Source organism: Schistocerca gregaria, chromosome 2, assembly GCF_023897955.1.
Source record: "Schistocerca gregaria isolate iqSchGreg1 chromosome 2, iqSchGreg1.2, whole genome shotgun sequence".
Lineage (NCBI taxonomy): Eukaryota > Metazoa > Arthropoda > Insecta > Orthoptera > Acrididae > Schistocerca > Schistocerca gregaria.
The window spans coordinates 156123795-156149901 of NC_064921.1; the positions used below are offsets into that span (position 1 = coordinate 156123795).

General features: G+C 41.9%; 1 protein-coding gene across 1 annotated transcript in view; it reads right to left on the reverse strand.

Annotated features, from left to right (window-relative positions):
* LOC126336578 (vascular endothelial growth factor receptor 1-like) overlaps positions 1–26107 on the reverse strand; it is a 91991-nt gene that overhangs the window by 54068 nt on the left and 11816 nt on the right. The window contains exons 3-4 of the mRNA XM_050000435.1: positions 17227–17425; positions 6664–6779 (exon numbers count right to left, since the gene is read on the reverse strand). Of these exons, the coding sequence (XP_049856392.1) occupies positions 6664–6779; positions 17227–17425 (315 nt within the window). The remainder of the gene's footprint in view (positions 1–6663; positions 6780–17226; positions 17426–26107) is intronic.

A 26107-nucleotide genomic window follows, 5' to 3' on the forward strand; every position in this document is an offset into this window, starting at 1 on the left:
AAGATCAACAGGAATAATCTTCCATTAAGACCTATTGTTAGCCCCCTGGCACACCGACGTATAAACTGGCGAAACACTTGGCCTCTCTACTCCAGCTGCAAGTGGGGAAGACTGACACATACTAAAGGACTCAGGACATTACTTTCAGATACTGAAGAAACTAAAACTTGGACCAAACGACATCCTGATAAGTTCTGATATTGTTTCTTCGTTTATGAAAGAGCCACTCAGTGACTCTCTGGAGAACTTCGGTCCCTTTTTGGCGCAAGACATCACCAAGTTCTCATGAATATCTCACCATGATGTGAGCGTGTGCGTGCTATGCTGTCATTCTGCGCAACGGATTAATCTGAGATGTACCATTTACCCTGTGGCTCCTGCAAGATGCAATTTCCACCCCCACACTACTGCATAAGTCAGACAGAAGATTCTAAGGTTCTAAAGAGAAATGCCTGAAAAACTTTCAGCAATAAATATCTTCTGGAGTCGTCCGCTGTAAGGAAATGACCCAAAAATTCACAAAATTCCTTAAGTAAATAGTGGGATATTTGGGTAATGGAGTAGTGCTAGTTAGTGTAAGTAAACATGAAACTAACGAAAATTATTATATATTTTGCAAAAATTCTGAGAAATCACAATGGCACTTTTAGTTATGAACTGAACAAGTTATTTCCGGGTTCTTTTCGGAATGTGAAGTTACCTCTTAAGGGTAGGATTCGCTAATGAAATTTCTATACAATGTTTAAGATGGTTATTTACTTGGCAGAATGGCTGACAGCCGCGCCTACTCAACTTGAATAATTAGCCGTTAGAATGTTGCTAGGTACGGTCGAGGCTATCGTGTGTGAAATGCAGTGAAGTGTACTGCTGTGGAAGAAATATGGTTCAAAATGGTTCAAATGGCTCTGAGCACTATGGGGCTTAACTTCTAAGGTCATCAGTCCCCTAGAACGTAGAACTACTTAAACCTAATTAACCTTAGAACATCACATACATCCATGCCCAAGGCAGGATTCGAACCTGAGTTGTAGCGCACAATACCGTAAGCTGCGATGACTGCACCGCTCGCTGCTGACAAATAAGATAACTCTCGTTCTATCTGGATTGACCTTCGCCAATCCAACTTTCCCTACGCCTTGATGAAGTCAAGGACTCCTCTTCGCCCCTAGTCTAACTATTGGCGTGGTACACCGGTCAGATAACCAGTCCACCGCGATGCCACTCAAAATTCGCTCTCAGGCATTTAACTATAATCTGTCCGTTCACACCGCACAATAAGTGTGGCGGCCAACACAGTGAATAACGCTTAATCGCAAGGACTCAATATAGAGTCGCACTTCGATTCGCTCTCGACAGAGGTGCTCTCCCAGTGGTGTACTGAGAAGAGACTTGTTCCTCGCTCTTTGAGTACACGTACGAGGGCACACACTCTCATTATGTGTTCAAACTCCAAGAACGACAACGGAACGGCCCCTCTTCACACCAGACGTGAAGGAGTATACCTTTCGGTCTCTTCCATTACTTCTTCAGCTCAAGGCGCCAGGAATATCGTCTGCCAATCAGCATTGCTCTCCTAAAACGGGAGAATGAAGTTTCGTTTAAGGCCACCAATCCGGAAATCTGTAGCATCGGCGTTTGGCGTTTGCTGTCTCTCTGTGAAAACCTCTGAAACTGCATGCTATGTTTGCAAAGAATGCGTAGGCAGGGCGCTTCCACACAATGTAGCGGAATTTGCTTTTGAGCCAAACACGGGGTCGTTCTCCCTTTCACTCGGGCAAATGCTGTCTGCTCTATGGGCAGTCGCCAGCCGTCGTAGATAGGTTGACTCGTACTCTGAAGGGTCCAGCTCCCCGGCGTGCGGTTTGCCTCTCCTGAACTAAAAGCCCCTGCGACCATCGTGTCTTGAATGTGTGTGGGTACGCCAGCTTCGAGTATTTCAATCTTGGTGCGCACTTACGATTTACTAGTTATTTGCATATCGTTTACGTGAATTCATACAACATTGACTTTATCTTATCGAGTTTGGATTCGAATGAAGCGTCTTGATGTGCAGAATATGACTGTGGGGGCGTAGTATGTAAGGAGCTATCTGACATGGCATGGCGACTTCTATGAACTGCTGGAAGGCGTCGCCACGAGTAGTCCTCTTAGTCCACTGGTGGCCAACTTCTTCGTGGAACATTTTGAAGCACAAGCACTGGACTTGGCACCTTGTAAACCTAAGGTGTGGTACAGATACGTCTACGATACCATCTTTGTGTAGAGCCATGGTGAGGAACAGCTCTGTGACTGCCTAAGACATTGGAATAGCCTCCATGCCAGTACAATATTTACAGTGGAAATAGAAATGGAAAAACAGCTACCCTTTCTCGATATGCTGGTCACAAGTGATGGTGAAAACCTGAGACACAGTGTATATCGAAAACCGACACTCACGGACAGATACCTGAATAGTCTATCAAATCACCACCCGAGTCAGAAAAAGAGACATGATTAATACGCTCGTAACGCGAGCAAGACAAATACGAGAGCTGCAGCACCTCAGACGAGAGATGCAAAACCTGAAAAGCGTTCTGTGGAAACTATGGGTACTCCACCAGTTATATAATAAGTTTAACAAAGGCCATACATTCGCAGAGTGACGGACAGAATCAGCCGCGTAATACGCAGACATGGCGTAAAGACTATCTACAAACCGTCAAAGAAGATCAGAGAAAGTCTCAGATCGGAAAACGTGAAAAGGTATCCACTTGCAATGTCGGGAATGTACGCGCATAATTTGTACACGCGGAAAAGATTGTACTGAAATGACTGGACTATCAATCAACACCAGTATCACTGAACATAAACGGCGTTGCAGATTGTGGCAGGTGGAGAAATCTGCTGTGGCAGAGCACGTGCCGTGTGAGACGGACCACGTAGTAAATAAAATAAATGTCGTGTGACTAGGGCCTACCGCCGGGTACAACTTTCGCCGGGAGCAAGTCTTTCGATTGGACGCCACTACGGCGACTTGCGCGTCGATAGGGACGAAATGATGATGATTAGTACAGCACAACACCCAGTCCGTGAGCGGAGAAAATATCGGACCCAGCTGGGAATCGAATCCGGCCCCTTAGAATTGACATTCTGTCACGCTGAGCACTTTTTTTAAAAAATTATTATTATTGAACAGATGGAGAGTATATATATATATATATATATATATATATATATATATATATATATATATATATATATAAAACAACAGTTCTTCAAGGTACCAGTTAAACATATACAAATGAGTGTTAGGTAAACAAATTATTAGAATAACATTAAATACAACAAAATATAACACATCCTGTTCTTTTTTTATAATTTGTATTGAACAAACTAAAACTACATATATATTCACTATGCAAGATTTCTTCAAGGTACCATTCCATTTAAACATATACAAATGACTGTTAGCCAAACAAAAAAAACATTCAATACAACAAAATATAACACATTCTGTCTCCTTTCTTTTTAATTTTTTTTTGTCGATGCATGAGAACGTGGATAAGGTTGTAAAATACATAATCCCTCTTGGAATCGAACCCGGAACCCCGTGCGCGGGAAGCGAGAACGCTACCACAATACCACGAGCTGCGGGCGAAAAGCCCCGCTAAAGTACGGCGCTGAGAGTCGTCACTGTGAAGTGATATGCCTGGAAGAGGTGGTGGTGGTTAGTGTTTAACGTCCCGTCGACAACGAGGTCATTAGAAACGGAGCGCAATCTCGGGTTAGGGAAGGATTGGGAAGGAAATTGGCCGTTCCCTTTCAAAGGAACCATCCCGGCATTTGCCTGAAACGATTTAGGGAAATCACGGAAAACTTTAATCAGAATGGCCGGAGATGGGATTGAACCGTCGTCCTCCCGAATGCGAGTCCAGTGTGCCACCTCGCTCAATACCACTCAGCTACCGGGGGCGGACGGACCACCTTGTAAAATTCGCCGGCACGGGAGGTCTGGCTGTAGCGAAATGTTCAAATGTGTGTGAAATCTTATGGGCCTTAACTGCTAAGGTCATCAGACCCTAAGTTTACACACTACGTAACCTGGATTATCCTAAGGACAAACACACACACACACCCATGCCCGAAGGAGGACTCTAACGTCTTCCGGGACCATGACTGCAGCGCCTAGACAGCTCGGCTAATCCCGCGCGGCGGCTGTAGCGAAGAGCTATGATACCCGCTTGTCCAGAGAAGCTACAGAAATACACAAACAGGAGAACAGCTTCGACAAGAAAGAAGAAAACCTCAAGATGAACGGATCCTGGATTCCCGTGCTGCAGCAAACGACCGTTACTCGTAGCAAGAGGAGAGCCGCACAGGAAATGGTCATGGGAAAGCCCTTGGACGTTGGCGCGTCAGGCAAATACACCTGCAGCCGGGAGCTCGAGTCCAGACCACCACCGTGAATGGAGAGTGAAGTTTTGACCATGCCAACCACTCGTACTGGCGAAACGTCAGAAAATTATCAAACAAATGTCGGCCGAAGAATCCGAGATAGAAGCCAACAGACAGTTTTTCAGTATGGGATTTACTGCATGCAGAAGACTAGAAGACACTTCTTTTATTTAATAATCCGACTACAATTACAAACTCTGTAGACGGATGGGTCACATGGTTTGCACAAAGAGGGATGGAAAATACTTTGCCGGTGTCACCAATGAGTGATCTGCCTGCCAACAGGCTCCAACCGTTGCTTACCCTGTTAAATGACAACGTCGGGGTGAGCGCAAAGTTGCGCCACTGTTTCTGCATCTAACTCTGCCTAGACTAATTCAAGGGAACATTTTTTGAAGGTGACTACTAACAGCCGTCAAGTAATGTATGAAATGGATGTTTGACCATCAGCTCCTTTTTTATTTAAAACCCAAATATCGACCGGTTTCAGTCGCAGACCAACTTCACGGCTAAGGGTTAAAACAGTTTAGGCCACAACATCTCATCTGTCGTGGCCATGTCTCATATATAGAGCATGGCGATGATGTGGCGCAGACGAATAGCGAAATTCTGCATGAACCGCTGAATTGTGGGAATATCGATGCTGTTGATGACCTCCTGAATGGCTGTTTTCAGCTCAGCAATGGTTTTGGGGTTATTGCTGTATTGCAGTGGAATTTCCGGGAGAGAATATGTTGTGGATAGATGCACTCCACTCAGCCACATATGGATTGCAACTGGCTCGTTCTGACTTTTCTCCACTTTTCGCTTCTTTATTGTTGACTGTTTTCAGGCGTGTGCACTCTTCAAACTCTCCAACTTGGATGTGTCAAATTGTCCCCAACGTATGTTGCCAGATTCACAGTGTCTGCTTCTACACGCGAGCTAAAACGAAGCTCACAGGCAGCACCATTCTCAGTTTGTTAGTCACTAAGGGTATCGTGTAAGAATGGTTCATTTCAATTGGTAAGGATTTGTCTAGTGCGCAACTGTTTAAACTAGATGCTAACTGTGTTAAACTTACTCAAAATTTTTGTTCACGGAGCTGGTTCAAAAATGTTGAAATGTGTGTGAAATCATATGGGACTTAACTGCTAAGGTCATCAGTCCCTAAGCTTACACACTACTTAACCTCAATCATCCTAAGGACAAACACACACACCCATGCACGAGGGAGGACTCGAATCTCCACCGGGACCAGCCGCACAGCCCATGACTGCAGCGTTCTAGACCGCTCGGTTAATCCAGCGCGGCACGGAGCTGGTGAGATTTGATAATAAAACTGTTACAAGCCTTTATTTTGAGCTAGTATTTTGATGTTTCCAATTAATTGTGTGTTATATGTGATTGTCTCGGGGTTTTGGAAGTTTATGTGATGCTGCATGTGCTAGTTACTTCATGAAGCGTTATTTTAGACTTTTTCATTACCATTTTCTTGTAATTTTTGTCACTGAGATGGAAGTGCCACCTTCAAATATTATGGATCTTGAATGTATAGCTAGAAGAAATTTAATTGGCACACAAGTGACACCATGGTAGCTGATACCTTTGACAAATCTATTCTCCAGATGAGCGTGGTAGCCGTTGTGTGCAATATTTAAGTTCTTGGATAGCAAGGGCCACATGTAACTGGCTACCTGTAAGCTGCGAAGCAATGTTCATTTCCAGTTACTCACTTATTTAGCATGGATATCGCTGTGGCTTGCAGTCATTTGATTTTTCATCTCAGAATTTGTAATAGTTAATACATGTTAAGTAGCCAGTTTGCATTGTATTTACTGTTCCCGCTACCAATCAGTGTAACAAATGTTTTTATTGAAAAACTTCTGTTTTGCACAAAAACACATCAACAGTTGCGACAATGAAGTACTAAAGGAAATTCGAAAACATTTGATCCGAAACAGGTTGATGTTTAGTCATTTCATACACCAGTTTCAAATCTGTGTAATTTTACTTTACAACCATTCATTTCTCTTGGCAGTTTACTAAAGCTTGGGATACAAACATACAGTACATGTTGTAAATTATGAAGGAAAAGACTTAACATCTGTATTATTTGTTGTGCCCATATATTGTCAAGAGACAACCAGACTTCTGGCAGGTTGGTTCGCTAGTGTCACCCCAGCTGTCAGCCCATAACAACTTACAGAAAATGAGTCTAGCGACTATTCAAGTTAGACTGTGGCTCACCAATGAACTGCCAATGTTGGGCAGACTACACGAGAGGTAGGCAGTGCTGCCGAGAACCGCCGTCACCACGGAAGACGAGTTTTCTGCGCTCTGCCCGCCAGAAGAGCCGTCAGACCCTGGAAAGAAAATGCCCCAACGTAGCTACATTAATGACGCCTTCGGTTGCTACCATGAAATCACGGTTTGGGTGTCCTATGCTCTACACCAGGAAACTCCTCCAGGGTGACAGGAAAAGATAATAACATAGTCCTGCCGGATAGCTAACAAGCGGACAAATGTGACCACAGAGTTTTACTGATTTCCTTAAATGTAGAAGCGTCATAAGAAAAATAATATAAATATTACACAATGATGGTGATTTAAATAACATTTTTCAGCAATTTTCATACATTTATTCATGGAGTATTCTTATTTACTGGTGTGAATAGTATGTTCTTGGGAGAATCACGTAATTGTATTAGATAATCAATATCCACTTCAGGAATTTATCCGTGATTAGAATCATTCTTCAATTTCTTTCTATTTCTCATGAGGTACTAAATTCAAATTCTTTATAATACACCTATATAAAAGCATCAAATGCATGTAGATTATTGACATCAACATGGATTGATAATTTGCTTGAGTACTAATCTTTTCTATATGCAAACTGACTGACAATTAATCATATATGTGTTGCTTGCGAACTTATCTTTCCCAACACTATGATAATCCTTCTCTCACATCTTTCTCAAGCAGGATATCCCGGTTTGATTGTGGTCAAGCACAAATTTTCATTGTCAACAATAAATTAGGCAGTTGCAGTTCACTGTATTCGCAAATGAAATACAATTTTTGTATTTCATACAGCTGGCGACTGCAGCAGTGCCTGTTCCCTCTGACATGCATTCATGCATGTAAGGAGCACATTGCAGAGTACATCAAACCAACATGGCCACTGCAATATAGTAGTCTTTAATGGCAAAGATTCGTCACATATTTGCATTTCTGCAGATAAAAACCTCTCCTTATAACCAAGGTATTCTTATATACTGGAAAATACGTTCTAATATTTTTCATTACTTTGTCTGATGACTTTAACAGTTATTTGCCTCAAAATGAAGATATGTTAAAGTGACTATAAAATGTATCGTTATGGTATCAACCTGCTTTTCATAAATTTATGTGTTTCACTTCAGTATTTAGTTAATTATCACATCCTACTTTTCTCTTGCAAAATTTTATGTATGACAACCAGACTGCTTTTGAAAATGTAATGGAAGGGTTCTTCTGTTTCAGATTCTAGTTATATCATGGTGGTGGCATAAAGTCTCCAGTTAAATGATCATAATAATATATTCTTTCTGTATACACTGTAGCAGAGGGAAACAGTTCTTGGACATTTTGTACCTGTGTTTTTCCATGGAAGTTAAAGGTTTTTTGTTAACATCTGTCAACACATGCATCCAATTTCTTTTTTAATTTCTTAAAAAATATTCATGTGCATATTCTACTTTATACACAACATTTTCTCTATAATGAGCATTATGCACAGACTTGTCTGTTTAATGTTAATTGAGTAAGATTCATTTGGTTTCATAAATATCTAATACTATTATTTTACCATTGCTGACTCTGCCTGCATGATTCCTTACTGGAAATAACAGTAATTTCACATGCCAGACTGTCTTAATAGACTATATCTGTTAATTGGCAGTTGCTCTGTCCATTTCTCTAATCACCAAATTTGCTGATTATTTAAACATTGACAGAACAATTCCTATGAACCACAGAAAGGTGTCAATAAGAACATGGACTTTTAAAAGTACAAATTTGTAACTTTGAACCTGCATCACTATAATTTTTTTTCTCTCCTAGAGGATTAAGCACTATTCAAGTCATAAATTTTATTCATATTAGAAAACTATTCAAACTAGAAATTAATGAGAAATATTGAGACAGAGATACAACATTTTGTAAGAAAAATCATGGTATTCCTGACAGTGAGAAAAACCAGATAAATATGTTGGTAAATGTAATGATGAAATATTGAATTAGTGAAAGAGAAAAACCAGTATTCATTAAATGCAATGATTTGGAAACATGAATGATATAAATTGTATATATGATACTGCATTTAGGAAATGTGAACACTGACCATCTGTAGTGGAAGTACAAAATATTCCTCGATTCCTACTCACTTTAAATACGTTCATGAAATACAGTCATGTAGCATCGTGCAGAAACATTAAATGTTTTCAAAGTGTTTTTTCCCAAATTATACTGATTTGTTCATAATAATGTACTTGTGAATGATGACTTTGGATTCTTAGGTGAATGGCTACTTTAAGAAAATGAATGTGTAACCGCAAAATACTCTTTTAAAAAGTTTTTTTTTTTTTTGCAAAAAGTGACTATTTTAGCACAACAGTCAAGGAATGACAAAATTTTTCATCCATGCATTGCATCCACTTGGACCACTATTAATGTATGTTTGGAAATTTGATTTCCTGAAGGGTAATCATTCCAGATTTTAAAATATAATAATTTGTGAATACAATGACTTATATTACAAAAATAAAAGAACGGCGATTTTTTTAATGTGTAGCAACGGAAAAAAATGGGATTGGTTGTATATCAAACATTGCAGCCAGATTCTTCCTCAAAACTGAAATTCTATAAGAGTTCAATATATTTCAAATTATTTTATAATATTAATAATGTTTCTTAATTATTTTAGGCACTGTCTGCAATTAAAATATTAAGTAAAATCATTATTTGATGTAACCATTCATATTAAACTGTACAGATTCATTGAATACACAATAAAATCCTTTAAATACATCCTCCCCTCCATTTCCACTTCTATCAGCAATATTCAATGGCTTTTGGACATAATATCAGATGTTGTGGAAAAACAAAAATCTTTCAACTAAGCAGTTGTATAACATCTTCAGCAGCGACTTTGCGGATCAATAAAGGTAAGGTAATGTACTCATACATGCCTGTTTCTTTGTTATAAACACGTCTGTACAAATTTTAGGGTTTTATATAACATATTATTTCGAAATTTTTCCATCGCGTCTTCCAGGCAATCTTCCACAATTACTTCACTGTGGCCTACTTGTCTGGTAACACATGTAACTGCCGGCATCACCCTGTGCTTTTCTCCTTCGCTGATAAAAACGGCTATACACAGCACCCAGGTGACCTTTAAAAAAGCAGTGAGAACATCAACTGAGATTCAGTCTTTCGGTTTAGTTGAGCATGGAAACAAGCGTTGACGACTAAGACACCGTCGGTTATAGAGGAACGAATCTGCCGAGACAACATCTAGTGGTGCCTGAAACAACGACACCTATGCTGGGCTGTAACAGTTTGCCAAACGCACATGCTTGTGTTTGAGGCTTACTGCGGGACTTCCCGCCCCAAGTACCGTAGGACTGTCTTCATTTCTCCAGCATGGACGATGGATATCAAAATCCCCTCCACCTCTCTCAGGGCACTAAAGCCTGTCTACCGGGCTAATATACGAGGGGGAGATGGAAAATAAGTTTCCCCTGTCGACTGTGGTCAGAGGTGTGTGTGATGGGAAAAAAAGAGAATGAGACATTAAGGATAAGACCTATGTTTATATTTCTACATAATTTCCAAGTACATTGACACATTTCTCATACCGCTTTACAAGCTTCAGAAAGCCTTCCAGGAAAAAATAAGGGCGTTGCATACGGAAGAAGCGCTGAACGGCGTGTTTGACGTCTGCATTGCTGCCAAAGCGCCTTCCGCCGAGAGTCTTCTTCAAAGCAGGAAACAGATGAAAGTCACTTAGTGCGAGATCCGGACTGTAAGGCGGATGGTGTAGGCCCTCCCAACAAAGAATTGCAATATGGTTTTGCGTTGCCGTCGCCGTGTGTGGTCTCGCATTCTCATCCAACAGCAGAACGCCAGATCTGAGAAGGCCAGACCGCTTTTTCCGAATCACCCCTTTAAATTTCGACAGAGTGGCACAGTACCGCGCAGCACTGATGGTGGCAACCTCCAGAAAGTCCAGCAGCAAAACTCCTTTGGCGTCCCAGAAAATGGTGAGTAGCAATTTACCTGCAGACGGAGTGCTTTTGAACTTCTTTCGGACAGGTGATGACGGATGTTTCCATTCAATGGATGTGTAAAGGTGGACCCACGTTTCATCCTCCGTCACAATCCGAAACAGAAGGTCATTGCTAGAGTCATGGTAAGGAATGAGCTGTTCCAGGCTGAACGCCATGCGTTATTCCATCTGTGTCGGGGTCAGTTGGCGCGGCACCCATCGTGCTGACACCTTCCTGTATGAAAGAATGTCGTGGATGATTTTGTGAGCTCGTTCATGTCCGATTCCAAGTTCTACCGCTACTCCATCGATGGTGATACGCCGGTTCGCTTTAATCATGTCATACACCTTCCTGACATTTGCATCTGTAGTGGCCGTGAGCGTCCGTACAGGTCTCGGTATGTCCTGCACATGCTGACGTCCGTCACTGAATTGTTGGCACCATCTCCGCACCATTTGCCTCGACATCACACCTGACCCATACACTTCAACAAGGCGGTTATGAATTTCTGTGCCTGATACTCCACGTGCCCGTTCATAGCGGATAACAGCTCTCACTTCCGCCTGTGATCACGACTCCAAAACGCACCTTCTCTCCATAACTCCGGGAAAGGACTGAGCGGATGGCCTCCGCTTTGCGCAGGCACTGCGACAGCGCTCTCTGCTTGATCGCGGTCCACCTCTACCCAGTGGTTATCGGCGTCTTGCACGTGCGCGTCACCTGCCGTGTCGTCTTTCGCCCATATAACACAACTCTGCCACAGTCGACCGGGGTAACTTATTTTCCTACTGCCCCTTGTGTAAATCGTCTCGTTGTTACGACTTCCCCCAGCCATGTCTAATGATACCGAAAATATCAAAGTGAAGACTGAGAAACACATACATACTTCTACTTAAGAGTAGTGGACAAGTTCTAAAATGTACAGAATTCTACCAAACCAGTAAAAGCAAGGTACAATTCAGTACTGAAGTTTGTCTCGACATTCCTGGCACTCGTAGCTGAAGGTAACACACAACTGTATAGCCGAAATGGTATTTAATTTCCACGACCACACCAACATCATCCCTGAGATCCGTTCAAACAGTGGAGCATTCAAACAGCAGTTGAGAATACATCAGACAGTGTAAATGATAATAAGAAATGTAAATTGTGATGGCACATTTGTTTTCATTGAACTTTGCCATGTGTGGAGACCATAGAAGTCTTTCTTATTTTGTTTGATGTGATGTAATGTAGACGGCAGAAAATTGAACCTGGACTCTATCACATTCAACGGCAGTACGTTTCCAAGTTGACAAAACTAAACTGTGATTCTGGCTACAATTATTGTTATTCGTGGTACACAAATCACAGAATATTGACAAACTAGCTTAAATTACCCAATCAATTTTACATAGTGGTAGGTGGAAAAGATTGTTGTTGTATAAATAGTGACGATCGTGACTGAAGACTCATAGAGGTGACTGGTTGCTGTGGAAGATCATCACTGGTCGGCTATTGAGAAACAAGAGATCACAATAGTTTGCGCAATGGCGGATTCTCCACACTACTGAACTTGAGTTTTATTTCTTATGGCAAAAAGAATGGATCGAATTCAAGGTATGGTGACAGAATACCGTAATATTAAGACTGATGAGATTGTAGTGATTATAAACATGTCATAGTAACAGGTAAATAATATACTAAACCTCGTTCTGCATATGTGAAACTTGGGACCACACATGACGTGTGTCGCATTTGTTGAATCCAAGCAACAAGTTTTCGAAGAGGGACAATTGAGAAATATGTATGGGTAGAACACAGTAAAATCTGAAGCATTTGTATATCCATAACTACAACCTACACACAAAACTGGGCGCGAAATGTTGGTAGCACGTTCAGCTCTCACCTCGCCGTTCTGCGAGTAAAGGGGCGGTGGGATGGGGAAGGGTGAGGAGAAGTAGCGTAAGGTGAGTGTAGTAAGAATGCTAACTACTGCAGATAGACCGTTTTTAATATAAGAGGTTTTCCGTGTAGGAGGAAACGGTAGGGAGCATGTGAATCGGCAATCTGGATTGCGTTTTCCTACTTCGATGTGTCCGCACCGTGACACTGTGCGCGATTTAATTCGCAAATTCCTCATAACAGGTTCAGTTCATGATGTACCACGAACTGGTAGGTCCACAATTTTAACAGAACGGAAGCTTGACGACATTTCGGGAATCATGTTGTGGAGTCCAACAAAATCAGTAAGGAAATTATCGCAAGGGGCTAAATTCACTCGTACCACAGCACATAAGGCTATAACCAAAGAACTGGGGATGTATCCACACAAAATTACTGCTGTGCAGCAATTAAATTGTATGAAGCATGCGAAACGAATAGCGTATTGTGAATTGTTTCAGCGATTTCTTAACCGACATGGAGTTGGTGTTTCAGATCGGACGTTTTTCACTGATGAGTCTTGGTTACACCTAGCTGGCTACATTAATCCTCAAAATTCACGAATTTTGTCATCATAAAATTCACGTGTTGTATCCAGAGAAAATCGGAATTTGGGTTGCCATAACGCGAGTGCGAATTACAGGGCCGACATTTTTCGATACTACCGTCATTTCCGACATCTATTATTTCTACATCACTCATCCATTTATTGCCCTGCTGAATGAAAATAAGACCAATCAATCATTTATCCAACAAGAATATGCTACTTCTCATATTGCACACCAGTGCATACGATTTGCAGATGAAGGCTTTGGAAAGAAAGTAATTACGAAAGGCCTCTGGCCCCGGCGCTCACCTGATCTGTCTCCGCCCGACTATCCCGTTTGGGTTGCAGTTGTGTATCAACATAGTCCAAAGAAAAGAGATGAATTGAAGATAGCGATGATTTATTATCTGCATTCGATTACACATAAAACATTGGTAAAGCTGTTCGCAAACAAATGTGAACGTGTTGAATTATGCCTTCAAGAAAGAGGAAAACATTTCCAGCACCTACTGTAATATTGGTGATTACAGTGTATTTAATTGTAATTAATGTAATTAAGGTCATTTTTACTATTGCAATAATGTTGAATCCCATCTCCCAACGTAAATGCAGCCACTATCAGTGAATCTCGGTCTCTAGGTTATACAGCGACATGAATGCGCTGCCAACTTTACAAGCCCCGCATGGCGAAACACGTGGAACTCGCCGTTGAGGAAGAACTTCGCGGATGCAATGGATAATCGTAACAGAATGGTGATGAAAGTGAAGTTCCACGGGGAAATATAAAAACCCTTTGGTCGACGGGAAAATTAGTGGTATTCGTTTTTTTTTTTTAGAGACACGCAGAGTGTCATTGTTACTGAAGTGATTAAATGGACAAAAATGTAGTTCTTAGTACGACACTTAATTGATCCGCATCTATAGAGACTTGTAATGGACGTGACTAAGATCGGTGAAGAAAATGTGTCCTTACGCCAGAAAGATGCGTCTGTTCACACTACATCCGAAGAGCAGCGGATTTCAAACATCAGGAGCGAACCAAGCCAATCCGAACTTCCGACCACCTAATGATAAAAAGGAAATCGGTATAAGCCATTATGGAGATGAATGTTCTAAATCAGCTGCAATAAGACAATATGCTCTTTTCTTTCCTCTTTTTTTTTTTTTTTTTTACATGGCAGGCCTGTTTCGACTTAGTGCCATTACCAAGTGGTCCTCGAAATAACATTAGTAAGATTATCTGTATAAAAACTGTGGCTGTTTTACTTTTACATTTGCGCTGGTACTTACGTCTAGTCGGAAGTGACGACCGTATTGCATCTATAGTAAAGTCTTTCTGTCATGTCTCGGTAAGTATAACAGTTCTTGTAGTGATGGAAACGTAAAAATACGTTTTTGTCAGATGTTCTGGCAATTCAGTTTTGGCAATTCTTTACTATGATGCTTTTTGTTTACAAAGTATATACAGCTTACCAGAGATGACGTTAACTATCGTTGTTCTTATTTTCCTTTAAATTTTATCTATGGTCCGTGTGAGTTTTGTTTACCATTTTATGTCTTTTCGTGTTCAATGTAATTAAAGTTTTCTTGATAGTATTTATGTTTAAAATCTGTGTGTTCAGTTACAATTTCGTGTCCGTGTTCTTTAAGTCTAGTGTTAAAATCTCGTCCTATTTGGCCAATAGATACATTGTTGCAATCGTTTTGCTGCAAGAGCAAGAAGGTGAAAGACGGCCTGTAGCGTATGCCTCCCGATCTTTGTCTCCTGCCGAGGTAAAATATTCGGTCTATGAATTAGAGGCGTTAGCGGTCCCTTTTGTGCTAAAAAAATTCAAATTGTATCTTGATAATCGAGAGTTTTCCCTTAAAAAGGATAATCAGGCTTTATCTTGGTCCTTGCTCGACCACTCAAACAGGTCACATTGCCTGTAACACCATCCGTATTTCAGCATTCCATTTCTTCGTCAAACATACAAGAGGCTCCTACAGTCAGATGGCCGATGCTCTAAGCCGTATGTTCACTGACGTAACATCGAACAGATCGAGGGCACGGCTTGGGTTTGCGCCGTATTAGCAGACGAGAAAAAGCCCTAGTGTTCAGGAGTTGAAACAGAGAGTAGTCGGGCAGGAAGTACCTGCTTCCGAGCTACAGAAAAGGTTATTGTTATATCTTACTCGCGGGATTAACAGGTTGAAAATCTATCTATGTTTACAGGAGTCCCTGCGTCGCTGCGGGGGTGGGGGGGGGGGGCATACAAGAATACAAGACAATGAAGAAACTTGAGGAATATCTAACTTGCCCATGCCTTGTTGGTTTGCCAAGCGAAATTGCATCACACGCAACGGTTTTCTTCACTCCACATTCATTTACAGTCAAATTTGATGACCAAATGGTTAACCAGTTAAAGGAAAGGGCAGTAAGCCTCAGCTATAATGACTTGAGGAGAATGAAATATTGCAAATTATGTGCATCGTACCAAATTCAGGATACAGGCAGACTAACTCTCACTAGCAAAAGTGCAAAATAATTCTCTATATCCCCCTAAAATTAACTTACGTTGATGGAGTAAAGTCATGTAGCCTCATGTAGAATCAATATATGCTTTCAACAAGGTTTTTCTTCCAATATATACAGATTTGCCCAAAGTTATCCATTAATGCAGGGTTTGTTTGTTCTCTTAGTTGATTAAGTATATAAATGCTTACAGTCATGCATGATTCCTCCAAGAAAAAGTGCCTTGAAAGGGCATTTTTTTCCAAAAAGTGGCTGTTGTAGCAGTATGGTCAAAATATTTATTGTGCCCAGTTGAACCATTATTAATATTGTTCAGATATTGTTTACTTCCCAGAAGATAATCATACGAAATTTAAACAACTAAAAACTTATAAAGAAAGTACTCGTATTATTTCTATTACAATTATAAAAGAAAATATCTTGTTTAAGAGCGACTCTTTGAAAGTGTGACACTCAAAGAAATGAGACCGGTTGTAAGTCAAAAGTAGCGCCGGGACTGTTTCTCTGCACCTCGAGTTCTGTAAATATTGTTGCTTTCCATTGCTGCCACAAATCAGCTGTGCTCTGGGTTTCAAGTGATGAAGTGCTACCAACAGTATTCATAATTCAATCATTTAATACACAATATACTTCAAATTACTGTTTGGAAATTAGTAATATTTTTGTTAATTACTTTAAGCACTTTCTCTGACTTGAAATACTAACTAATATTAATTGTTGATGTAAACATTCATATTAAACTGCACAGATTCGTTCAACAGAAACATGATTACAGGTACACAATATACTTAAGTACATTGCATGAAAAAGCTGAGATCATGAAGAAGAGCGCCGCATTTGTTGACTAAGTGAGAAATTTTCGAATAGAGACATTTCTGAATTTCGTATGGAAAGAGCTTAGCATAATCTGAGGGATTTCATCAATGGGTAAACGAAATGTGTATACACATCTGCAAGCTACTCTGTAATTAAAATAGAGTGGGTATGAAGGAAGTTACACCAGAAAATATGAAAACCTTATTGTCAAAGGGAAAAATGGTGGCATTTGTTTTTAGAGACAAGCTGATTGTGACTAAATCGTCACAAGTGTAATTCTTATTACGAGACATTACTAGTCTGCGTCCACAGAGTGTTGTAACTGACGTGAGCAAGGTTAGTAAAGAAAAGAAAAATGTGTTACACTAGGAAAATGTGGCTGTTCGCACAAGAGGCACAGTGACGGGAAATGCACAAGCACTATTTCACCGTGGTCTAGTAGACACCCTGTCTGCAGATTTAGACATATGTGGTTTTAATTGTATCTTAATCATCATAATTGCTTGGGGTTGAGGGAAGGGAGAAGTTACCTGTGCTGGGAACAATTACTATGAAGGGATAGGAATAAATGTGAGGGATTAATAAATATTAAAATTTCACTGAATGTAATCAGCTGAGTTGAGATGACATCAGACAGTAAAATAATAATTAATATTATTTGCCAAACTGATCATTCCAGCCTCATACGAACTTACCGATGACAGAGAGATATACCGAGTGTTCCTTGGTCGGTATGCCAGGGACAAAGCAGGCATAGACGCCGGAGTCATTGAACTGCACGGAGAGTATCTGCAGAGACCTCTCACCAGTTCGTACGTCAATTATATTGCGGAAACGCTTGTCAGTGGTGTTGTAGCTTCCATGTGTCAAATTGTCCTTCCGCCTCCATGCCACCTGTTGACAAGAGTCATATAGCCACATCCATTAAATAGTGTTGTTTAATGGAGTAGTTGATATTAGTGTAAAATGACCGTTGTTAGAGACTGACACAATCAAAGTTGTACATGTCCCAATGTAAATTAACAATGAGCAGCAAATCGCCAAGACACGCAGCGTGTAGCTGGAAAACACAAAACATATGAAGCTATTTACGAAGCCTATAACATTAAGTACGGAGTGCATGTGCCAGAAGTGGATTTGTTCCGTCATCTGTCAGACAGTGACAGTAAAACTACCTGAGCACTTGGGTCTATCAAACTAGCTAATGGCTTTAGTGCGGTGTCACATGCTTGGGTGGTGGCTAGGCTACTGCGATTTTATTATGAGCATCTACTGTGGATACCAACATACGTACAGACATACACTGCACCTCACAACGATCTCGATGCACTGATGAATGCAATACCAAGTTTATCCAGGTCGCATAAAATCACCAAAGATACCTAAATTGAATTAAGACATAATGGACAAATGATTATAAATTAATTTCAGTTTGATAAAACCTGGCACAGCAGTGATTAACATGACAGCTTAAGGAGCTCATCAAGACACGTCTGGATATACATACATACATACGCAAATTGCCGGAATGAGATTTTCACTGTGCAGTGGAGTGTGCGCTGATAGTTCTGCAAGGTTCTCCTGCATCCCGTGGTCGTGCGGTAGCGTTCTCGCTTCCCACGCCCGGCAGGGTCAGGGATTTTCTCCGCCTCGTGATGGCTGGGTGTTGTGTAATGTCCTTAGGTTAGTTAGGTTTAAGTGGTTCTAAGTTCTACGGGACTGATGACCATAGATGTTAAGTCCCATAGTGCTCAGAGCCATTTGACCTATTTCTGCAAGGTTCGCAGGGGAGCTTCTGTAAAGTTTGGAAGGTAGGAGATGAGGTACTGGCAGAAGTAAAGCTGTGGAAACCGGGCGTGAGTCGTGCTTCGGTAGCTCAGTTGGTAGAGCACTTGCCCGCGAAAGGCAAAGGTCCCGAGTTCGAGTCTCGGTCGGGCACACAGTTTTAATCTGCCAGGAAGTTTCATACACACATTTGTTAGCATTGTATAACGCAAGTGACTTATCACTGCAATAATTCATTTTCTTGATTTTGTAACTTATCCCAATTAAAGCAGGCGGCATCCTTTTACTTTGGGACTTTCTTTATAGTAGCGTTGAGGTATTCCCACTTGCCATTCCATTATCTTCTGCTCATTGTTCACGTGTTAGAATACACATCAGGGGGTGAAGAAAGCCGACAGGGACATTCAGACAACTTTAGAAGATACCAGATGATCAGACGTTTGCCTGCTGCGCTAGGAAAAATACAGGAGATAACTGCTGGATCTTTTCGTTACAAACTGGTCAATGCATCCCTCCACATGTAACAATATGCAAATAACAACTTGCGTTTTTAGCGTGTTCGACAAACAAATGTGTCATGGCAGGAACATTCCACATCTCAAACTAATTAGTTGATTAAACGTCCCAATACAGTGTTTGAACAAGAAGTTAATATTCACATTAACGTCATGCCTTCTGCGGAAAAACCTTAACAGAGGCAAAACTGAAAGGATAAAACAAGTTAGAAAAAATTTCTGAAGGCAGAAATAGATCGTTGTTTATGATATTTCATTCATGAACTTTAATCCTGTCTAAATTTATTTTATGATCTTTCATGTCTATTGACATTTTACTAATTCTCGGGACATAAAAATGTTTATATTACTAGCTTAGTTCCCGTTGGTTCGCTCGCGTACACTCTATGGTCTGTAGAGATTTTTTAATCTAATTTTTATGTTGTTCACAAATTACAACAACTTCTAAGCTTTTCTCACTAATTAAGGTCATATAAGCATGGTCTTTTCCGAATGTACTTCTGAGCAAGAAGCGATTGTGGTAGCTGGAGTCCACAGTTTTTGTTAATCATACCTTTAGCGTTCTTGTGGAGATATTTGCGCAGCAACTTTCATCCCCTTACAAATATTTCGCCGTGCGGAGTGGCCGCGCGGTCTGAGGCGTCATGTCACGGACTGCTCGGCCCCTCCCGCCGGAGGTTCGAGTCCTCCCTCGAGCACGGCTGTGCGTGTTGTTCTTAGCATAACTTAGTTTAAGCAGTGTGTAATTCTAGGGAGCGATGACCTTAGCAGTTTGATCCCTTAGGAATTCACACACATTTGAACATTTGAACAAATATTTCCGTGTATCTAACCGATAAGTGAAATACCAATATTCATAAATTTCGCATTAAATCTTTTTTTTTATACAACGAAACATTTCATTAAAAATTTTCATCCCTTATTGCATACGATTTTGAATTTCCAGAAATACTGAAACACATATGTTTTATTTCCAATCGAGAATTCAAATACCAACTGTCGTAGATGTAGCAACAAAATACTTAGTTTCAGAAAAACTTCCACCACCTGTTTTACCCCCTTATCGTCTGAATTTCCAAAAATACGGAAGCACGTATTTTTTTAATTTTCTGACTGAGAAGCTATGTACCAATTTTCGTAGTTCTGGCTTCAAAATTCCCTTAACAGCCACATACATTCAAAAAGTTTTTCATCCCCTATTTCACAGCCTTAGTGGTGGAATTTCGGACAGCCCCTTCTTAAACGATGCCTACAATATAAGAGCCATACCCTCTCCAAACTTCAAGTTTCTATCCTCCGCGGTTTGGGCTGGGCGATGATGAGCTTGTGAATCAGTCTGACCACATTTCATCCCCTTAGGGGTTGAATTTCCAAAAACAGTGACATGCATGTGTTTTATTTCTAACAGAGAAGCCAAATACATATTTTATAGATTTAGCTCCAAAAATACTTGCACAATGAAATATTTCCATACAAACTTTCATTTCCCGTTTCACCCCCCTAGGGATTGAATTTCCAAAAACAGTGAAACACGTAATTTTTTTATTTGTAAACGAGAAATCCATACTAGTTCTTTCATAATAAAATATTTCCATAAAAAATCTTATCCGCTATTTCACCCCCTTAGGGCTGCAGTTTCCAAGAACAGTGAAACACGTATGTTTTTATTTGTAAACGAGAAATCCATACCAGTGTTCACAGATGTATCTTTGAAAATATTTTAGTAGATCTTTATAATGATATATTTTCAAAAAAACGTTTTCACCCACAACTTCACCTTCATATGGTCAGCTTAACAAAGATGCTGAAACGGGTATTTCTTTATTTCTGACCGAGAAACCAAATACCAGTTTTCATAGGTCTAGCTTCAAAATTGCCTTAATAGCGACGTTTTTCAAAATAAAAAACCTTCATCCTCTATTTTGCCCCCTGAAGTCCGGAATTTTGTAACGACTGCACTATTTACTATGTGATCAAAAGTATCCGGACACCCCCAAAAACATACGTTTTTCATATTAAGTGCAGTGTGCTGCCAGGTACTCCGTATCAGGGACCTCAGTAGCCATTAGACATAGCGAGAGAGCAGAATGGGGTGCCACACGGAACTCACGGACTTCGAACGTGGTGAGGTGATTGGGTGTCACTTGTGTCATACGTCTGTACGCGAGATTTCCACACTCCTAAACATTCCTAGGGCCACTGTTTCCGATGTGATAGTGAAGTGGAAACGTGAAGGGACACGTACAGCACAAAAGCGTACAGGTCGACCTCGTCTGTTGGCTGACAGAGACCGGCGATAGTTGAAGAGGGTCGTAATGTGTAATAGGCAGACATCTATCCAGACCATTACAGAGGTATTCCAAAATGCATCAGGATCCACTGCAAGTACTATGACAGTTAGGCGAGAGGCAAGAAAACTTGAATTTCATAGTCGAGCGGCTGCTCATAAGCCACACATCACGCCGGTAAATGCCGAACGACGCCTCGCTTGGTGTAAGGAGCATAAACATTGGACGATTGAACAGTGGAAAAACGTTGTGTGGAGTGACTAATCACGATACATAATGTGGCGATCCGATGGCAGGGGGTGGGTATGGAGAATGCCTGGTGAACGTCGTCTGCCAGCGTGTGTAGTGCCAACAGTAAAATTCGGAGGTGGTGGTGTTATGGTGTGGTCGTGTTTTTGATGGAGAGGGTTTGCACCTCTTGTTTTTTGCGTGGCGCTATCACAGTACAGGCGTACATTTATGTTTTAATCACCCTCTTACTTCGCACTTGTTGAAGAACAATTCGGGGATGGCGATTGCATCTCTCAACAAGATCGACGCCTCTGGCGGAATGGTTACACGACAATAACATCCCTGTAATGGACTGGCCTGCACGGAGTCCTGTCCTGAATCCTACAGAACACCTTTAGGATGTTTTGGAACGCCGACTTCGTGCCACGCCTCACCGACCTACATCGATACCTCTCCTCAGAGCAGCAGTCCATGAAGAATGGGCTGCCATTCTCCAAGAAATCTTCCAGCACCCTACTGCACGTATGCGTGTGAGAGTGGAAGCTGTCATCAAGGCTAAGGATGGGCCAACACCATACTGAATTTCAGTATTACCGATGGTTGGCGCCACGAACTTGCAAGTCATTTTCAGCCAGGTGTCTGAATACTTCTGATCACATAGTGTAAGTAAGATCCACACCTTCACCAATTTTCAAGTTTCTGTTGTTGGCGATTTTGGCTGAGCGATGATGAGTCAGTCAGTCAGGACATTCCCTTCTAGACAGGGTGGTCGGAAATTCCCGTTACAAACTCCTATGACATGTAGAGAGTGGTGAGTACATAACATTTTGAATAGGAACCCATGTCCGGAGGACGACGGTTCGATCCCGCGTCCGGCAGTCCTGATTTAGATTTTCCGTGATTTGCCTAAATCGCTCCAGGCAAATGCTGGAATGGTTCCTTTGAAAGGGCACGGCCGACTTCCTTCCCCGTCCTTCCCCAATCCGATGAGACCGATGACGTCTCTGTCTGGTCTCCTTCCCCAAACAATCCAACCCCCCATGTCCGGAAACATGTCGTTTCCGTTCTACGACAGTTTCAGTGCAGGTGATTATCTCATCCACACCCACGTGAGGAATGTACTTAGGCGTGACCCAGTACAATTGTCGCAATCCATTTGAAAAGAATACTGACTCGTTCCGTTATTACTTAAGCATTTGCATTACAACGTACACCTTATGGTATAAATTAATCGACAACAACAAGAACCCAGCATCTACGGCACCAGCCGCAACGTACCGATGCATTACAACATCGGCTCGATGTGGCGACCATCAACTTTGTTATACACATTGTACCTCCGAAGCCTGTTCTGTCACACTCTCTCAGTGTCTTGTGCAGCGTCTAGAACTCGTGCCAGCAGATCTTCCTCTGTCTCTATAGGTGCCTCATAAATTAGACTCTTCATACGACCCCACAAGAAGTAGTCCATAGGGGTTAAATCCAGCGATCGTGGCGGCCACGCGGTTGGACCACCACGGCCTATCCATCTTTCACCATACCGTCTGTTGAGATGTCTCCGGACAGCCAGTGAAAAGAGAGGGCCTGCTCCATCATGCTGAAACATTATTTCCTGGCGGGCATTCAGTGGCACAGCTTCCAAGAACGGATCCATTACGTGTCGGAGGAAGACTTAGTTTGCGGGACCCGTGAGCTTTGATGGAATGAGGTATGGTCCAATCACATGACTGTCCAGAATACCTGCCACACGTTAATTCCAAACCTGTCTTGAAATCCCTGAACATGCGTGGCATGAGGGTTTTCGTCCTCCAGACATGGCTATTTCGAGCATTCCGGCCACAATCCCTTGTGGACCTACATTCGTCTGTGAAGAGAAGTCGACGTGGAAACAGGGGCGCGTCGATGGAACGGTGCAGGAACTATGTGCAGAAGGCGACGCGTTGTGGAAAGTCTGCTGAACCCATAGCGTGTACCCTTTGTAAGTGGTACGGACGTGATTGTTGCTCGTGCAGGACATCCAAGACGGTACTGTAACTAACAGCCATTGCACGTGCAATTGTTCGCGAACTCGTTGATGGGCTATCTTTATGCGACGCAGTACACCTTCTTCAAATTCAGGTGTGCGGTGTCGCCGTGTAGCACCACAGTCCTGTCTCTTCACGGAGAAGGTACCCCTTTCTCGTAGCAGTTGTGTAACTTAGTCAAACAGTTTGTGCGATGGAGTGTGACGGTGTGGAAAACGTTCGTGATACAGCCGACTAGCAGCTCTTCCGTTACCTGCAGCTTCGCCATACACAAGGAGCATGTCTGTGTATTCCGCAAACGTGTACTGCACCATGTTTCCCCTAACGGTGATGCACAGGTACTGACTCGGTCTCACAGCAAAGCGGACAATAAGTGACATCTGGGGATCGTTTGACGTAGTACACGTCATCGTGTCTAGCCGTTTCATACCACGACAGAGAACTCTGAGACTCACTACCATCTACATCTCCTAGAAGTTTGTAACGGGAATTTACGATCCCCCAGTATATAGAGAGATTAAACAGCTAACTGGTGCCCAGTATACAGTCCCAGTTCCAGGTTAATTACACTACTGGCCATTAAAATAGCTATACCGCGCAGATGACGTGCTACAGACGCGAAATTTCACCGACAGGAAGAAGATGCTGTCATATGCAAATGATAAGCTTTTCAGAGCATTCACACAATGTTGGCGCCGGTGGAGACACCGACAACGTGCTGACATGAGGAAAGTTTCCAACCGATTTCTCATACACAAACAGCAGTTGACAGGCGTTGCCTGGTGAAAAGTTTTGATGCCTCGTGTAAGGGGGAGAAATGCGTACAATCGCGTTTCCGACTTTGATAAAGGTCGGATTGTAGCCTATCGCGATTGGCGGTTTATCGTATCGTGACATTGGTGCCCGTATTAGTCGGGATGCAATGACTGTTGGCAGAATATGGAATCGGTGGGTTCAAGAGGGTAATACGGAAGGCCGTGAAGGATCCCAACGGCCTCGTTCAATAGCCGTCGAGATGACAGGCATCTTATACGCATGGCTGTAACGGATCGTACAGCCACGTCTCGATACCTGAGTCAACAGATGGGAACGTTTGCAAGACAACAACAACAATCTGCATGAAAAGTTCGACGACGTTTGCAGCAGCATGAACTATCAGCTCGGAGACCATGGCTGCGGTTACCCTTGACGCTGCATCACAGACACGAGCGCCTGCGATGGTGTACTTAACGACGAACCTGGGTGCACGAAAGACAAAACGTCATTTTTTTTCAGATGAATCCAGGTTCTGTTTACAGCATCATAATGGTTGCATCCGTGTTTGGTGACATCGCGGTGAACGCACATTGGAAGCGTGTATTCGTCATCGCCATACTGGCGTATCACCCGGTGTGATGGTATGGGGTGCCGTTGGTTACACGTCTCGGTCACCTCTTGTTCCCATTGACGGCACTTTGAACAGTGGACGTTACATTTTAGATGTATTACGAACCGTGGCTCTACCCTTCATTCGATCCGTGCGAAACCCTACAGTTCAGCAGGATAATGCACGACCGCATGTTGCAGGTCCTGTACGGACCTTTCTGGATACAGAAAATGTTCGACTGCTGCCCTGGCCAGCACATTCTCCAGATCGCTCACCAATTGAAACCGGCTGGTCAATGGTGGCCGAGCAACTGGCTGGTCACAATACGCCAGTCACTACCCTTGATGGACTACGGTCTCGTGTTTAAGCTGCGTGGGCAGCTGTACACGCCATCCAAGCTCTGTTTGAGTCATTTCTCAGGTGTATCAAGGCCGTTACTACGGCCAGAGGTGGTTGTTCTGGGTACTGATTTCTCAGGATCTATGCACTCAAATTGCGTGAAAATGTAATCAGATGTCAGTTCTAGTTTAATGTATTTGTCCAATGAATACCCATTTGTCATCTGAATTTCTTCTTTGTGTAGCAATTTTAATGGCCAGTAGTGTAGTTCAGCTGTCTCCCATAGCGAAATCCTCGCCCTCCACAATTTACGAAACAGTCATTACAAGGAAAGTCCCGCTCCCTCCCCACCCATTTCCATTATTTTTTATAGCACAGAACACTCATTTATAAACCATGGTCAAACGACTTATTTACTTTACAAATGAATTGTGTTAAATGTTTTACGTTAAGTTTGTAGAACCTCTATAGTTGAAGACGCGACAACCTAGTTAAACTGGTTTCATTAGTTTAGGATTATTCATCCATAGACGAATGAAACAATTTATAAAAGGCTTCAAATTATGTTTAAAGTCGTTTGCTGGAAGTTGCTAAGTTCTCTCATTTCCAAATGCAGGATGAATAATAGTCTGGGTAATGTGCGAAACCTGAGTTACATAGCCTCAAGACATATACACATTTTTATACGTCTTAAAAAGTAGATTATGAAAGCATTTTAAATTTTTGAAGTCGGTTCATAATTATATGAAATACTAAAAATTAATCTTTTCTTGACTCTGGAAGTTGTTAGATATTCTACTGGCCATTAAATTTGCTACATTAAGAAGAAATGCAGATGATAAACGGGTATTCATTGGACAAATATATTATACTAGAACTGACATGTAATTACATTTTCACGCAATTTGGGTGTATAGAGCCTGAGAAATCAGTACCCAGAACAACCACCTCTGGCCGTAATAACGGTCTTGATACGCCTGAGCATTGAGTCAAACAGAGCTTGGATGGCGTGTACTGGTACAGCTGCC